At 44.1% G+C, this 17,511-nt stretch overlaps 1 protein-coding gene across 1 annotated transcript in view; it reads right to left on the reverse strand.

Moving 5' to 3' along the window:
* Positions 1-17,111, reverse strand: part of spns1 (SPNS lysolipid transporter 1, lysophospholipid) — a 76,430-nt gene extending 59,319 nt beyond the window's left edge. The window contains exons 1-5 of the mRNA XM_056287360.1: positions 16,864-17,111; positions 14,340-14,555; positions 12,695-12,760; positions 12,065-12,201; positions 11,077-11,228 (exon numbers count right to left, since the gene is read on the reverse strand). Of these exons, the coding sequence (XP_056143335.1) occupies positions 11,077-11,228; positions 12,065-12,201; positions 12,695-12,760; positions 14,340-14,547 (563 nt within the window). The 5' untranslated portion in view covers positions 14,548-14,555; positions 16,864-17,111. The remainder of the gene's footprint in view (positions 1-11,076; positions 11,229-12,064; positions 12,202-12,694; positions 12,761-14,339; positions 14,556-16,863) is intronic.
* Between the last annotated feature and the right edge of the window lie 400 nt (positions 17,112-17,511).

Here is a 17,511-nt window from a genome sequence, read left to right on the forward strand (position 1 = left end):
GGGGCATCACATTGCTCAGCCTCCCTGGGAAAGTCTACTCTAGGGTGCTCGAAAGGAGGCTCCAACCGATTGTCGAACCTCGGATCCATGAGGAACGATGCAGATTCCATCCTGGCTGTGGAACAACGGACCAACTCTTTACCCTTGTGGAAGTAATGAGGGGGGCATGGGAGTTTGCAGCCAGTCTACATGTGTTTTGTGGACTTGGAGAAGGCTTACAACCGTGTACCCCGGGGCACTCTGTGGGGGGGGGGGTACTGCGGGAGCATGGGGTACCGGGGCAGTTGCTACAAGCCATCCGGTCCTTGTATAACCAAAGTGAGAGCTGTGTCTGTATTCTTGCCACAAAGTCAAACACGTTTTCGGTGTGTGTCGGACTCCGCCAAGGTTGTCCCTTTTCTCCAATTCTGTTTGTAATATTCATGGACAGGATCTCGAGGCACAGCCAAGGTGAGGAGTGTGTCCATTTTGGGAACCTCAGAATTGCATCTCTGCTCTTCGCAGATGATGCGGTTTTGTTGGTTTCATCAGAACACGACCTCCAGCACGCACTGGGGCGGTTTGCAGCTGAGTGTGAAATGGCTGGGATAAGAGTCAGCACCTCCAAGTCTGAGGCCATGGATCTCTACTGGAATACGGTGGATTGCTCCCTTTGGGTTCAGGATGAGTTGTTGCCTCAAGTGAAGGAGTTCAAGTATCTCGGGGTCTTGTTCATGAGTGAGAGTAGGATGGAGCGTGAGATTGACAGGTGGATTGATGCAACATCAGCAGTAATGCGGACGTTGTACCGGACCGTTGTGGTGAAGAAGGAGCAGAGCCGAAAGGCAAAGCTCTCAATGTACCAGTCTATCTTCGTTCCAACCCTCACCTATGGTCATGAGCTTTGGGTAGTGACCGAAAGGGTGAGATCGCGGATACAAGCGGCTGAAAGGAGTTTCCTCCATAGGGTGTCTAGGCTCAGCCTTAGAGATAGAGTGAGGAGCTCGGACATCTGGAGGGAGCTTGGAGTAGAGCCGTTGCTCCTTCGCGTCGAAAGGAGCCAGTTGAGGTGGTTCGGGCATCTGATTAGGATGCCTCCTGGACGCCTTCCTTTGGGGGTTTACTGGGCACGGCCAACTGGGAGGAGACCCCAGGTAGACCCAGAACTTGCTGGAGGGACTACGTGTCCAATCTGGCCTGGGAATGCCTTGGGATTCCCCAGGAGGAGCTGGAGGGCGTTGCTGGGGAGAGGGACACCTGGAGTGCCCTACTTAGCTTGCTACCACCACGACCCGACCCCGGAGAAGCGGCTGATGATGAATGAATGAATGAATGAATGAATGAATGAATGAATGAATGAATGAATGAATGAGAAACGCAAACTTTTTTGCATTTAAGTCAAGACACCCAGTTTATAAAAACAGATGTCTATGTGCTTCTTGGTTGGAATTGGTTCCATTGGGCATGATATGGCAGGCACTATAAGGGATCCTATTGCATTGCATAACTCATCAAATGTTAAGTGGCTCATTGTTTTAGTTCCACAGGACCACTGTAAAATCATTGCAGACAATGACCTCCCGTAAATCCCTGATACATGGCCGCTGTCAGGTATAAGGGGTTTGCCTTTCCGTCATTGCGTGAATCACATGCCTTTGTCGCCTTTGATTAAACACTACCACAACTATTGCAATGCATACAAACAAAATCACCGTGCCAGCACTTATCAGGTCTTAAGAGAGCCATCGCCATATTGCGAGAGGCGATAACCCATTTTTAATCACATAACATCACTCAATGGCAACAGACCATTCACAATTGTGTTTTGTTGACTTTATTTTAGTGCTGTCAAACGATTAAATTTTTTAATCAGATTAATCACAGGGTTGCTGTGGATTAATTTCGATTAATCACGATTAAATATAATTCATTTTCAATCTATATTAATCGCGTTTCATTTTGCATGAGCAAACAGACTCAAGAAAGGGAATATATATGCACTTAACATGTTTATTAAACACCTTTAAGTTTGTGTTAACAAAAAACTTTGTTGACTCTCTTTTTCAAAACAAACATTTATCCACATTAATGTGGCCCTGTTACTCCTTTTTCAGCCAGCTATTAATAAAGACTAACTTGTTGACATTGGCCAAGAGGCGAGCTGACCGCTTATTTACAATGGTGCCTGTAACTGAGAACAGTCTCTCACAAGGAACAGTGTGAGAGACGTTCCGTAAGGGTGGTTTGTCGCAAGCTGGGCAACGCGTCAGCCGAAGTGCTAGCAGAATCCCCGACTAACGGATGCTTCGCATTAATGTGGTATTTTAAGCTGGAAGTGCTTCAATGAAAAGAAAACTCCTTCCTACAGAGTGTGCACAATACTTTATGTTGGTCGACTGTTCCGTCTTGGTTTTTTTTGTATTCAAATTTCCCACCGAGAGGGCACGCATGCCGTTTAGTGTCTTCCATACTCCCTTATCGAGTTGGTTGGTTCTGTCACTACCGGATCAACTGCCCATTTGCGCATGCGCGGCAGCATGTGTGACGGTAACTCTACTTGGACAAACTGCCCGAAATGCGTTGCCAGACACGTTTCAGGTATTTTGAGACATTCTGCGGCGCAGATGGGTTAATTGCGTTATAATTTTTAATCAGATTAATCATGATGATGGATTAATCCGCGTTAATGCGTCAATTTTGACAGCCCTATTTCTTTTTATTAAATTGCTTCTATTTTGCGCAAAACTACAAAGGAAACCTGCCTATTGTGATTTTCTGCATTTTTCAATAGTAAAAAATATATTTGTCAAGATCAAAATCATTGGTCACATCACTATCTCAACCACAAGAAAAATAAAAATAAAAAGAAGAACTTGTCACTGTGCCAAACACAATGAAATTGCAGTTGTGTCAACCTCAAAATGGTGCATACATAAAAGAGTTAAGAAACATAAAATATCAGCAATAAAAAGTACAGTACAATAGAAGTGCAAAATATAAGCAGTGTAAGGTATAAAATATAATTTAATTAAATACAACTTACAAGATGTAAAAACACCATCAGCAAAAATGCAGTAAAGGTGCAGTGGATAGCTATGAAGTAGCTTAAATCCCGGTCATTCTAGTGTTAAACGTAGAGCATTCCACAGTGTCAGACCCACAACTTCAAAGGCATGATCACCTTTTGTTTTAAAACAAGAGCGCCGGACAACCAGCAAGCCCTTGTCAGAAGACCTAAGCAAAGATATAGGGATGGCACAAGTTGCAGATGTACACAGGTGCCTGATCATGCTAATTGAAAACAAGACCTTAAAATGAATCTTAAACTTAAATGGGTAGCCAATATCAAGAAGATAAAATGGGTGTAATGCAAGTCATCCTGCTGGACCTGGTCAACAGCCTTGCAGTAGTGTTCTGGAACATTTGTAGACAAGCCCAGGGATGACTTGGTGAGGCACGCAAAATTGTAGTAGTCTAGTCGGAACGATATAAAACCATGAATAATCATTTCTAGGTCCGGTTGTGACATAACAGACCTGAGTTTGGTTATGTTTCTTAAATGGAAAAAAAACATGTACGGGTCAACAATTTTGATATGTTGATCGAAGTACATAGCCTGATCAAAAATAACATCAATAATTCTAAGATTAAACTGTACAGCTGAAGAAAGGGACCCAATACACTGAACAACCTTGCTATACTATCTGAAGCAATGATATGGACCTCGGTCTTATCTGTGTTTAGCTGTAAAAGTTATTAACCATCCAGTCCTTAATAGCAATCAGACAATTGGGAGAAACAGACAGTTTGTCAGTCTTATCAGGCTTAAAAGGGACACACAGCTGAATAACATCAGCATAACAGTGATATGAGATACCTTTAAAATTTGCTAATAATATGGCCTAAGGGAAGTAGATACAAAGCAAATAATACAGCACCCAAGACAGAACCCTGAGGCACACCACAGGAAAAGCAGCAGTTTCAGACATACAGGGACCAAGAGACACAGAAAAATTCCTATCCGAGAGATAGGAGGAGAACCAGTTGAGGGCGCTCCCAAAGACACCCACCCACTCCCAAGCCTTTCAGTCAGGATGCTGTGATCTACTGTATCAAAAAGATCTAGCAGCCCCAAAACTGTGCATTGACCCTTATCAGAAGACATCATTATGTCTTATGGATCAAGGTTATTTTTTTTCAAAAACTGCATGTTTAAGATAAGCTGGGACACAACCAGATTTTGCAAGGAGCTATTTATAATAGAGACCAGGCATGGGTCAATTGACCCAAGTACATTTTTAAGCAGTAAAGTTGGTAAAATATCTACAGGGCTTGAGGAAAGTTTCATACTGCCCACCAGATAAATGAGGTCTTATAGAGAAATAAGAGAAACAGTCCAAAATTGAGTGGGATAAGCAGAAAAGGGCATAGAAGAGGGGATGATGCTAGCCCTAACATCTCTAATCTTATCCACAAAGAAAGAGAGAAGTTGATGCAATCATTATTTAAAAAGACTGGCACATCAGGAGATGCAGGAGTGACAACGTTGTTGATGGTGTCAAAAAGAACTGTATGGTTGGTTTACTGGAGGAAATTAGGTGAGTAAAGTAAGAAGCCCTCGCATCCGTCACCATGTTGTTAAAATCCGTTAAAAAGGTCTTTGTAATGGAGACAGAGAACATGGAGCTTGGTGGATTTCCACATTTGCTCTGCCCCATGGGTCTCAAACTCGCGGCCCGTGGGCAGGATGTTATTTTGTGGCCTCCTACTTGACATCAAAGTTTAGTGTTAGTGCGGCCCACGCTTGCCCTGGGCTTTTATTTTTCACTTATGAGCTACCATAGCGCAGGCTCATGACAGCTTCCGGTGTCGCGTTTGTTGTCAAGCCATGGTGCATTCCCATTACGTTGGAAGTTGCAAATTGGAACGACTCGGATTTCAGACTTCCGGTTGAAATGTCCAACTCGGAGCTCAGAAAGTCCGACTTCCGAGCACAACTTGAACGCACCATAATGGGCAGCGCGAATTAGCAACGGTTGAAACTTGATTCCGGAGCGACACCAAGTGGAAGGAAAATATATCCTGTCAGCAAGCCCCAGTTATGTCTTTCTAAAAACCTGCCGTGAAGAGAAAAGTTGGTTACGAGCACAGACGATTTCAGGAAAAGTGGGAGACGGCATATTTTTTTGTTGAGCAGAGGCAGCCCGACGTGTCTTATATGCACCGAGAAAGTTACGGTGCACAAGGAATACAACATCAGACGTCATTACTCAACTAGACATGCTGATGAGTATACAAAATACCAGGGAGATGAGAGAGAGAAACGGGTCGCCAATCTTAAAACATGTTTACTGAAGCGACAAGATTTCTTCAAGAAAGCTAGCAAAGATAATGATGCAGCAGTCGAAGCTAGCTACGTGGTGAGTGAGATAATTGCTAAGTCGGGAAAGCCATTCAAAGAAGGGGAGTTTGTTAAAAAGTGCATGTTACAGGCTGCAAGTATAGTCTGTCCGGAAAAGAAGGGTCAGTTTAGCAACATCAGCCTTTCAGCCAACACAGTGGCAGAGCGCATTTCTGACCTGTCAGGTAACATATATGATCAACTGCGTGAGAAAGCCAAACGTTTCTGTGCATACTCAGTCGCTCTTGATGAGAGCACAGACATCATTGACACTGCGCAGCTCGCAATTTATGTCCGTGGTGTTGACGACAGTTTTGAAGTGATGGAGGAGTTGCTCACAGTGATTCCAATGCATGGCCAGACCACCTCTCAGGAGATATTCCGCCAGCTGTGTGATGCCATTGTGGATGCAGGTTTGCCATGGAAGAGGTTTGCTGGAATAACAACCGACGGAGCGCCATCAATGACAGGGAGGAGAAATGGAGTGGTGGCACTTGTTCAAAAAAAACTGGAAGAGGAGGGTGTGGAGGAGGCCATTGCTCTGCACTCCATTATCCATCAGCAGGCCCTTTGCGGCAAATGCCTGAAGTTTGACAATGTGATGTCTGTCGTTGCGAAATGCATCAACCATATCAGATCCAGGGGTTTAAAGCACCGGGAGTTCCGCGCCTTTTTGGAGGAAATAGAGTCAGCATATGAGGATGTGCTCTACTTCACTGAGGTACGTTGGCTCAGCAGGGGAAACGTCTTGAAGAGGTTTTTTGAGTTGAGAGCAGAAGTGAAAGCCTTCATGGAGAAGGCTGGGATGGCTGTTCCTGTGCTAAGTGATCCCAAATGGCTCATGGACTTAGCTTTCCTTGTTGACATCACACATGAGCTGAATGTACTCAACAAGAAATTACAAAACCAGGGGTAGCTTGTCAGTGCTGCCTATGACAACGTGAGATCATTCTCCACAAAACTTGTGTTATGGAAAGCCCAGCTCTCTCAGACAAACCTCTGCCATTTCCCAGCATGCAAGGCACTCATGGATACAGGCACACCATTCAGTGGTGAGAAGTATGCTGATGCCATTGTGAAGCTACAGGAGCAATTTGATCACAGGTTTGCAGAGTTCAAGACACACAGAACCACTTTTCAAATTTTTGCTGACCCCTTCTCCTTTGATGTGCAAGATGCCCCTCCTGTGCTTCAAATGGAGCTCATTGACCTGCACTGCAGGTCAATGAGCTTATTTGATAGCTTGTTTGTTTTTGTTTTGTTTTGTTTTTTTTTTAGCTTATTAGCTTATTAGTATTCCATCTTGTCATAACAGAACCTGGTGTCCCCTTTTTGTCTCACACTGTTCGTTTTTGTTCCTGCACTTCTACTGTTACCTGTCTTGTTTTGATCACCTGTATATATAAATAAAAAAAGAAAAAAGATTGAGAACATTGGATCGGTTGTACTTTTTTTTTTGGAATACTTGTGGCCCAGCCTCACCCAAACTCTACCTCCAGCGGCCCCCAGGTAAGTTGAGTTTGAGACCCCTGCTCTACCCTCTGACATTTAGGCCAGAAACAATGAATAGTGTCATTTAACGAGGGGGATGAATGAAGGAAAAAGTCTCATTTTACTGGAAGTCATTTTATCCAAAACAGAGGAGCAATGTGTATTAAATGAGACGACCAGAAAGTCAATGTCAGTGTAAGACTACAACACTGCACTTGGGTCAAAAGCTGCAGAAAACTTCTCAGCTGAGAAGTGATTTAAGGTGCAAGAACAATTTACACGTTTACTGGGCACAGAATCTAAATTAAAAGACAAGTTGAACAAAACATAGTAACATATAGCTCCTCAGAGCAAATAGAATAAATATTTAAACCAAGCATAAAAACAAGGTCCAAAGTATGACCCCTAATGTGTGTGGGACCAGACGTGCATTGAATAAAATTAAATAAATGACTCAGTGACATTTAGAAAGTCAGCAGCAAAGCTATAAGCATTGCCATCGACATAGTAAAAGAGTAATAGTAAAATCATCAACCATAATAACTCTGTCCAACCTGATGATAGACAAAAAAAAAAATCACTGAATTCAGACAAAAGAACTATTAGAACCAGGGGGTCGGTAAATTAAAATACAATAAAATGGATTTGAACAACCAACTTTGGTCATCTGCAGTTCAAATGAGCGGAAAGCCCCAGTGCTCACCATCTGACTTGAGAAGCAGTTCCTGAAAACCACAGCGAGTTTTCCACCCCGGCCTGAGGTCCTGGGAGTGCTGATAAAAGTGCAATCCAGTGGGCCCAGTTCGATTAGGGGGCCATATTCCATGCTCCTCTGCCAAGTCTTGGTCAGAAACAGGAAATCCAAGCCTTTTGAAATGAATGAATTGTTCAATATGAAGGATTTATTCGCAACGGAGCAAGCATTTATCAGCACCATCCTAAAGGGCGCTGACCCACTGCTGTTGCAGGTACCGAGTCTGATCCGCCACACATAGCGGAACGTCTCACCGGGGGGAGGCCCTATCTGTAACAACTGTCTGAATAGGGAGATGAACCGGCGAAGGTGTTAATGCAAGGGGAGGACAGTAGCGAGGGCAAGCACTGGAAACAGTGGGCTGAGATGAAACTGGAAAAGAGGAGGGAGATTCCAGGGGGTGAGTGTAGTATAAACAGTCAGTCAAATGAAGTGGACTGCACCGCATGCTGTATGTTAGCGGCTAGCATACATGAGCCCAATTGTTTGGGTGAATTCCGTCCATCGATCCATCCATTATCTTAACCGCTTATCCTGCTCTCAGGGTCGCGGGGATGCTGGAGCCTATTCCAGCAGCAGGCGGGGAGACATTCTGGGCAAGCCGCCAGGCCATCACAGGGCTGAGACAGACACACACACACACACACACACACATTCATTCATACCTAGGGACAATTTAGTATGGCCAATTCACCTGACCTACATGTCTTTGGACTGTCGGAGGAAACCGGAGCTCCCAGAGGAAACCCACAGAAACATGGGGAGAACATGCAAACTCCACACAGAGGACGACCCGGGATGACCCCCAAGGTTGTACTACCCCGGGGCTTGAACCCAGGACCTTCTTGCTGTGAGGCAACCACGCTAACCACTGCGCCACCGTGCCGCCAATTCTGTCTCTCTTTAAAAAAGTGACAATGGGTCGATTAAAATTGTCAATAAAACCCACATCATGAGCCCTACAAGCGGACTGAAGCCAGTTGTGAAAGCTAAGGAGTCTGCTGAAACAACCAATACTGCAGCCAACTGTGGGAATGGGACCTGAGATAAAAACAGACTTTCCATAATACTTTAGGAAATTAAAAAGAAGTTCAAATTCAGATTTGGTCAACCCGGACTGTTTCAGAGCGATGTTATTTGTTCCCACGTGAACTATTACTCTCCTAATGGAGGACGGGAGTAATGGCAGTAAACCCTGGAGCTTTTTTAATATGTCAGAGGCTGTGGCACCAGGGAAACAGTGTGACTGCATTACAGAAACACTTGCTCCTAGTTACAGAATCACCAACAATCAGTGTCGAGGGGGAGAAAAGCAGTCGAGGGGGTGCAGGATGGGCTCTGTCAGGACAACACAGAGAACGTTCAGCATCCACAGTGTGCCCCGCATTCACTGACTGAGGATGGCTGGTCGTAGCCGGGGACTGCTGCAATGAGGAGGCGGCAGTGTTCTTAGCAGAGGGATTTCCTGCCGTCTCCAGATGAATGAGACCTCCAAAGCCTCTCCTGATCACGGCCTCCTTCAGCAACCTGTGGCAAGAGGAGGCGGAGGACTTGACAACTGGAAGGGGTAATTTGCTCTGTTTTCCTGTGCTGGACTGACGAAACTTTTGAGCAACGTCCACAGGTGGAAGAGGGGAGACAGCAGTATCTAAGGTGTTGCAGCCAGGTCCAGTACAAGCGGGACCTAGCAGCATCTGATGGTTGGGCCGGAGCCTCAATGGGCAGAACTGCATAGCAGTTTTGACAGATCCTGACATGGTTGTGATGTGTCTCAGCAGCTCCTGCTGCCACTAACCACCTCAGACCAGGATGGTTGCGACCGCAGGTTGGTCCAATAGGGTGTGGAGGCAAGAACCGAGGTCTTCGGTTTGGCTCCCGTTCGAGCCCACTTGGCACCTGGCTGGGACTGGCGCCGATGAAAGGACAGCACACAGTTCCACGGCTCCCACTGCAGTGTTGATGTTCGAGACCATCACATCAGCTTCATGCACTTTGGATAGTCCATTCTCCACAGCTACTGGGCTCTCAACTTGGGTACCAGGTTCGGCAGCGGCTCTAGCACTGATGGATGCCAGCCATGGAACAGTGTCAGCAGAGTCCTAGACCGCAGCCTGTGATAGCCAGAAGGAGGGTGATAGAGCAAGGGATGTCTGCATATACAAGATATGCTTGGGCTGGGCAAAGGCGACCAATAGTAAACTATCAATCAACTTTTCCTTTTCCCGGATTTTATTCTCCAGCCGGTGGATGTTGCCCTGCAGCCACAAGTAAACCAGATTACAGTTCTCACACAAGGCCATGTTTTTGTTGAAATGTTTGAAAACAGAATGATTGAATGAATTGGTGGAGTCCACAGAAAAACAAACGGGTCTTAAAATAATCTTCACCACTCAGCAAGCTGACTGAGCAAACAGCAGAAGGTAAAAATAATAAATAAATGAGTACAATCCAAAAATTTAAATAACAACGAGCAATACTAACAAGTAAAGATAATTTAGGGTGTCTGGGTAACATAGCAGTCTATTCCATTGCCTACCAACACGGGGACCACCGGCTCAAGTCCGCGTTACCTCCGGCTTGGTCGGACGTCCCTACAGACACAATTGGCCGAGTCTGTGGGTGGGAAGCTGGATGTGGGTATGTGTCCTGGGCGCTGCACAAGTGCCTCCTCTGGTCGGTCAGGGCGCCTGTTCGGGGGGGAGGGGAACTGGGGGGAATAGCATGATCCTCCCACGTGCAACATCCCCCTGGTGAAACTCCTCACTGTTAGGTGAAAAGAAGCGGCTGGTGACTCCACATGTATCGGAGGAGGCATGTGGTAGTCTGCGGCCCTCCCGGGATCGGCAGAGGGGGTGGAGCAGCGACCGGGACAGCACAGAAGAGTGAGATAATTTGCCAAGTACAACTGGGATGAAAAAGGGGGAAAAAGCCCCCCCCACCCCAAAAAAAGATCATTTTAAATTATCGAGAGAAGCAGCGGCAGCCAATGTGCGCCAGCATACTGAAGTAGTCATTTGTTGCTTTTAGGCAGTTCTCACAAGGCATAGTAATATTAAACTGGTTGAAAGATGTTCACAGAAAATAAATTTAGCTCTATTAGCACCGTCAGCTGAGGGTTGAGTCCACATGGTTCTCACCAGGAGTGCAGGCAGTCAGTGCAGCAATCAATGATTGGGTAAAAGTCCATAAAGTAGGCAAACCATAAAATCAATTAAAATAATCCAAAGGTTGGGTCTGAAGGAGTTGTTAAAAATTGTTAAAAGTAAGCAGAGCCACAAATAAACAAACCTCAGTAAAAGTAAACAGAGCTACAAACAAACAAACCGCTGCTGGCAACCGGCACCAAGACCACAAAAGCAAACTATTGTGGTTGCCAACTATATAACAAAGTACTGGCAGGGGGGAAAAAAAGGGGCACTGGTGCTTCTCCGTTTCCATGTAGTATTCTCACCTGCCCACTGGAATGGCAAAATAGAAGAAGGAGAGCATACGCGTCCGTTTCTCCTTGACATACAAGTCAGCAATAATGGTGGGTGCGATGGTGGAATAACTGGCCTCCCCAACCCCAACCAGGCCTCGCGTCAACAGCAACACCCAGAAATGCTTTTGAGAAAAACAGAATAACAAAGACGGGTTATTAACTTGCTATGACTTCCAAAGCCTGGACTTAAGACATTGTTAAGACATTTACCTCAAATGACATCTTTTATTTCAATACCGAAAGTAACTTAGACCATCTACCACCACGCCATTTCTATCATTTCATAATATGGAAAATGTCAGTAATGTTTTTACCTCTTCTTATCAAGACTATTGTGACGTTTTATGCTGGAATCAATTAAATGTCTCCTTCTAGTCTCCTGGCTGTGCAAAATGCAGCTGCTTGGAGCAACCAGATTCAAAATACCTCAATCCAGCAGTATGACATGAGTTAACTGTGAGTTTTTAGGACTGCTTTTAATTTGTTTCTTTGGTCTTAGGCTAGAAACACAAACATCTCAACTTTCTAGGAGCCAGTGCAGATTACCAGGCGGGGCCCTCTTAAATGTTCAAAAGTCTAATCTTAAAGTAACCGAGCTTTTTCCTATCCTAACCAGCTCTGGAACAGCTTCTTAGAGTAACAGAATTAGCATCATGTGGTAATTGACTTATCATTTTATATGTAATTACTTTTTCTTCCTCTCTTCAGTCTTTTTTTTTCTACTGTTGATTTTGTGTATTGAGGATCTCTGTGTACTGATAATGTTTGTAATAATTTTGTCAAGTATATTTTCTTGAAAAAGTGTTTTACAAATAAATATAAAACAAAAAAAGCAGAGCTGATCGGCTGCAAGCCCCAGAGTGGAAGAGCAAAACTCTTCTTCTTCTTCTGCATAACATCTTCTGTTTCAGACAAGGACAAAGTTTGGCACAAGGGAGGGAGCCAACAATTTACTCACGTCTTTTGGTGTGTAAGAGCTGGCAAGAGTCACAAGGGACCAGAAACTGATGCCAATGCTCATGATCAGCTTCCTGTTGTACCGGTCACCCAGGTAACCAAAGATGGGGGCCAAGATCATGTAACTGCAAATGAAAACTGCAGGGACATAAACATGCAGTTAATATGAGAACTGAACTTCAAAAATTCAGTGCCAAAATTATGTTATGCAAGAACAGCTTGGTTACCAAAATATTCTGCAATGGGAATTAACTTTCTATCAGTGTTACCAGTTGCCCTCCATCAACAGTAAAATACATTGAGAAATTTTCAGTAATTTTCTGTTTACAAAACTGCAGACAAGGCTGAGTCACACATGATTAGGAATCAATGGCATAATAAACTATCATTACTACAAATGCCTGGATGTTCCTGAACACATCAAGAACATTTCTAGACAGTATGGAGCACAACATATTTCAGGTATTTAACTGGGAAAGTGTGTTACTTTATCTCCACTAGAGTAAAAGTATAATTTCAGCAGACTACTGGCCATTATTAGGGATACAATGTTAGGAGAATGCAGACAATAAAAGTGCATAAATGATAAATAAGAATAGATAATTTGGCGTTTCTTGTTAAGTCTATTTACCAGTTTGAAGCAAGCCTGATTTCTCATCATTGATCCCAAAGTAATTCTCAATGTCAGGAAGGACACCTAGGGAAGGAGGGGGTGATGAAACTTACGGCACAGAACCAGAACTGCATGCACTTTAAAGCCTTATTGGAAAAAGACATGGTTGGACTGATACTTGGTAGAAAACAACAATTTTGTCAACAAAAAAAAAAACTAATCACAATGTTGGAGGCTTTTGAAAAGTTTCCGATTCCCTTCTCTTTAGAGGCCTCTTATTTACACTCATCAGCCAAAACAAAAAAAACCACAGGTAAGTGAATAACATTGATTATTTCATTACAATGGCACCTGGCAAGGGGTGGGATAAATTGAAGTTGATGTGTTGGAAGCAGGAAAATTGGGCACGCATAAGGATCTGAGCAACTTTGACTAAGGGCCAAGTTGTGATGGCTAGACGACGAGAGCATCTCCAGGTGAGAGCATCTCCAAAAAGACAGGTCTTGTGGGGTGTTCCCAGTATGCAGTGGTCAGTAACAAAAGTGGTCCAAGGAAGGACAACCAAGGAAGGACAACCAATGAAATGGCGACAAGGTCATGGGCACCCAAACTCATTGATGTGCATGGGGAGCAAAGGCTAGCCCGCCTGGTTCAACCCCATACAAGAGCTATTGTAGCTCAAATTGCTGAAAAAGTTAATGCTGGCTATGATAGATAGGTGTCAGAGGCCATAGGGCATCGTAACTTGCTGTGTATGGGGCTGTGTAGCTGCAGACACGTCACAGTGCCCATGATGACCCCTGTCCAATGTCGAAAGGGCCTACAATGGGCAGGTGAGCATAAGAACTGGACTGTGGAGCAATGGAAGAAGGTGGTCTTGTCTGATAAATCACGTGATCTTTTACATCATGTGGACGGCCAGGTGCGTGTGCGTTGTTTACCTGGGGAAGAGATGGCACCAAGATGCACTATGGGAAGAAGGCAAGCTGGCGGAGGCAGTGTGATGCTCTGGGCAATGTTATGCTGGGAAACCTTGGGTCCTGGCATTCATGTGGACATTACTTTGATACGTACCACCTACCTAAACATTGTTTCAGACCAAGTACACCCCTTCATGACAACGGTATTCCCTGTTGGCACTGGCCTCTTTCAGCAGGCTAATGCACCCTGCCACACTGTAAAAATTATTCAGGACTGGTTTGAAGAACATGAAAGAGTTCAAGGTGTTGCATTGACCTCGAAATTCCCCGTATCTCAATCCAATCGAGCATCTGTGGGATGTGCTGGAAAAACAAGTCCGATCCATGGATGCCCCACCTCACAACTTACAGGACTTAAAGGATCTGCTGCTAAAATGCTGCTGCCAGATACCATAGGACACCCTCAGATCTTGTTTAGTCCATGCCTTGATGGATCAGAGCTGTATCTGCGGCACGAGGAGGACCTACACAATATTAGGAATGGGGTTTTAATGTTTTGGCTGATCGGTGTATATTAATCATACGTTTGTCAATATCCAGCAAAATGTTTTGGCCTGGGCAGAGTGCGATAAGGGCAGAAGTTAAGCATTTGAGTCTGATTAATTTCTATGTGCACAGCAGGCTCGCTGCAACCCAGGAAAATAACTGGATCAATTCCAAATAGTGAGGCCTGTTGGCCATACCAGCCACGGTAAACCTGTCCATGTAGTTGAGCAGGTTTATGTAGCAGAGGATAGTGACAGTCAGCTTTGCTCTGACATCGGACACGCCGCTGGCTGGCTCTTCCTCCGTGTGCTGGCCAGACCCAGCCCCAAGCTCCTCAGAGCCTTCCGCCTCACTGTCATCAGAGAAGAAGGGCGCCAAGTCCGAGGTGGGCTCTCCCAAAGACATGGTGACCACTACGAGAAAAGGGAGCACACAGCAAAGGACAGCAGGAGGTTTTCTAACCTATTAGCTTGAAATGGTACAGGGGTCCTTTTGGAATACACTTCATTATTAAACATGGCTAGCAGTGATAGATTTGTTTAAGGCTATTTTTGGGTTAATCAATGTTTCAGAAGGAAAATGAAATAAAAGTGTGGATATGGCACTGCAATCAACACTATGCTTACGGGAAAACTCCTCAAATCATACATTTTTTTTAACTTTTTTTTTTTTTTGCATTTTCCACCTTTATTTGTAGTAGAAGGGACAGGAAAGGCAGGGGAGAGGGGATGACATGCTGCAAAGGGCCTGGGCTAGATTTGAACCCAGACCGCTGGGGTAAGGACACAGCTTTATGTGGTACGCAATCTACCAGGTGAGCCGCCGGGGCGCCCCCCTCAATATACATTTTTAAAGTAGTATAATATTTACAGTATTAGTGAATAGTGAATGTATGCACTGAATAAGCAGACATCATTATCACAAGTATTAGGGATGATGCCAGTGTTTGTGCACTCCCCCCCCCTTTTTTCTCCCCAATTGTACTTGGCCAATTATCCCACTCTTCCGAGCCATCCCAGTCACTGCTCCACCCCCTCTGCCAATCTGGGGAGGGCTGCAGACTACCACATACCTGCTCCAATACATGTGGAGTCACCAGCCACTTCATTTCACCTGACAGTGAGGAGTTTCGGCAGGGGGACGTAGTGCGTGGGAGGATCACGCTATTCCCCCCAGTTCCCCCTCCCCCCTGAACAGGTGCCCCGACCGACCAGAGGAGGTGCTAGAGCAGCAACCAGGCCACATCCAGCTTCCCACTCACAGACACAGCCAATTGTGTCTGTAGGGATGCCCGACCAAGCCGGAGGTAACAAGGGGATTTGAACCGGCGATCCCTGTATTGGTAGGCAACAGAATAGATCACTATGCTCTGTTGGTGCACTTTTGCCTTATTTGAAAAGACCTACACATATTTTCAAAGCGGCTATCTCCTGGGCTTTTTTCCATATTGCTTGAATTGTGCGATTAGAATAAACTTCATGGTACATCGTACTACAACTTAAAAATCTTTTGCAGTTTTTGATTTGATCTATTTTAGAAGTACTCAGGCTTTATTCTGGAAACAGGAAAATAATACGTCAAAAACTGGCACAAATCAGCAAAAAGCTAGGTGAAAGCAAATAAGAGGAAATTTAGAATAAAATGCAAAGATCATCACAATTCAGTGGACAATTATATAATTTAAGAACAGCTGAACTGAATTATCATTAAAAACAAGTTTAGTGCCTTGAAGAACGAGAACGTCAAGGCTTTTACAACTGGTTCCAATGCAAGCAATGGAACAACTAAAGGGAGGTGGATATTGCATTTTGTTGAAAGAGGCGCATGAGAGGAAGTAAGAATAGCCTTGGTCTCAGCCTGTGGTCTAGCAAAACCTCAGTCATGTGAGTATCCGAGCACATGTGTCTGTGTGTTAATATGCCAGAATGAGACTTTTGCCAATGTGTGCTGTCAATCAGTGCTTTTTTCTTTCTTTTTTTTAAAGAAAAGACCAATCTTTGTGGGATGCTCCTCAGAAAATGCAACCTGACAGCTTTGATGGCAAACTTGGACTCACCCACTTACAGCATCACAAATCTGAGGCAATTCAATTTGGTCGGTGTATGAGCCGTCCTAGTCACAATTCTGACACTACTTATCTGTTTATACACTTGCCATATCCCAGCATAATTTACTAATGCACAATTAGCGACACATAGACAGCTAACTAACAATAAATAAATAGAGATGCACCAGCGGTGGCTGAGTTGACAAGTTACTGTTTGTGATGTTCTGGCCTGCTGAAATACCTGTTTTTATCTGTGCACTTTCGCTTAATGTAAAATGCATTTCATTGAACTTTAATGTACAAAATGTGCTCATTAAAGACTGACTGTATAACAGCTACTTTTATCCCTGGGGATAAAAGCTACTTTTACTATTTTTACCTGGGGAACACAAATGATTCAAAATACTTGTTAATTTATCCCATACAGTGTGTGATTTAAATTATACTGAACAAAACTTTCAATTTTAATCAATCAAAACCTTATGGCAAGGACGCAAACCAGAGATATAGAAATACCCCTATTTCACACAAATTACTCAGTAAACGATTGACAGCGTTGTAAGTTTGTCGAGAGTCCATTCAATTTTCGCATTCACTGTTCGATCGTCTGCTGTAGCACTGTGTGGTAAAACATGACAATTTGCTAGCTAGCATTAGCATGTTGCTTTGTTTACCTTGGGAAGATGAGTCAGGGTCGACGCTTCTACTAAACCTTTTTCTGCTGCAGCTCCAACTCCGTTTTCGTTGCTTACGGCCTTTATTCGGAGCCCATGACGACGACCCTTTTTTTTTTTTTCTAAAAACGTTTTCCAAGGGTCTAAGTGACGGAATAACGTGTGGCGCTGTTTAAACGGTGCAGCTTTCCCACTTCATTTTGCTGTCGCCGCCATGATGACGAATTTGACTCGAGTTCCGCGTACTCACATGACACGATACGTCAGACAACAAATAAACGAGTCACATGACATGGAAACTAGGTTACGGGTTAATTGAGTAACGGCACAAGGAAGGTATTCACGACAATTAACGGTTTGATTAAAAAACAATTTTATTTACTCATATTTAATGATCAATTAGCAATCATTTTTTTCTAGGCCAATACGCTGTAGTGTTACTGCACTTAACCAAAGTCTTGCGAGGCTACTGTAGGATGACTCATTAACGAGATACTAAACACACATGTTTTTTTTTAGCTGTAAACTGAATATGACTGTACGATGATGAAAAACATCAATGCTGGTGTTAATATTGACATTTGTCTTTATCCATGCTCAATAATCCAGGAAAGAAAATCACAGAAAGGTGAATCAGTTCATCTGGAC

Source organism: Lampris incognitus, chromosome 10 (assembly GCF_029633865.1).
Source record: "Lampris incognitus isolate fLamInc1 chromosome 10, fLamInc1.hap2, whole genome shotgun sequence".
NCBI classification, from domain to species: Eukaryota; Metazoa; Chordata; class Actinopteri; order Lampriformes; family Lampridae; genus Lampris; species Lampris incognitus.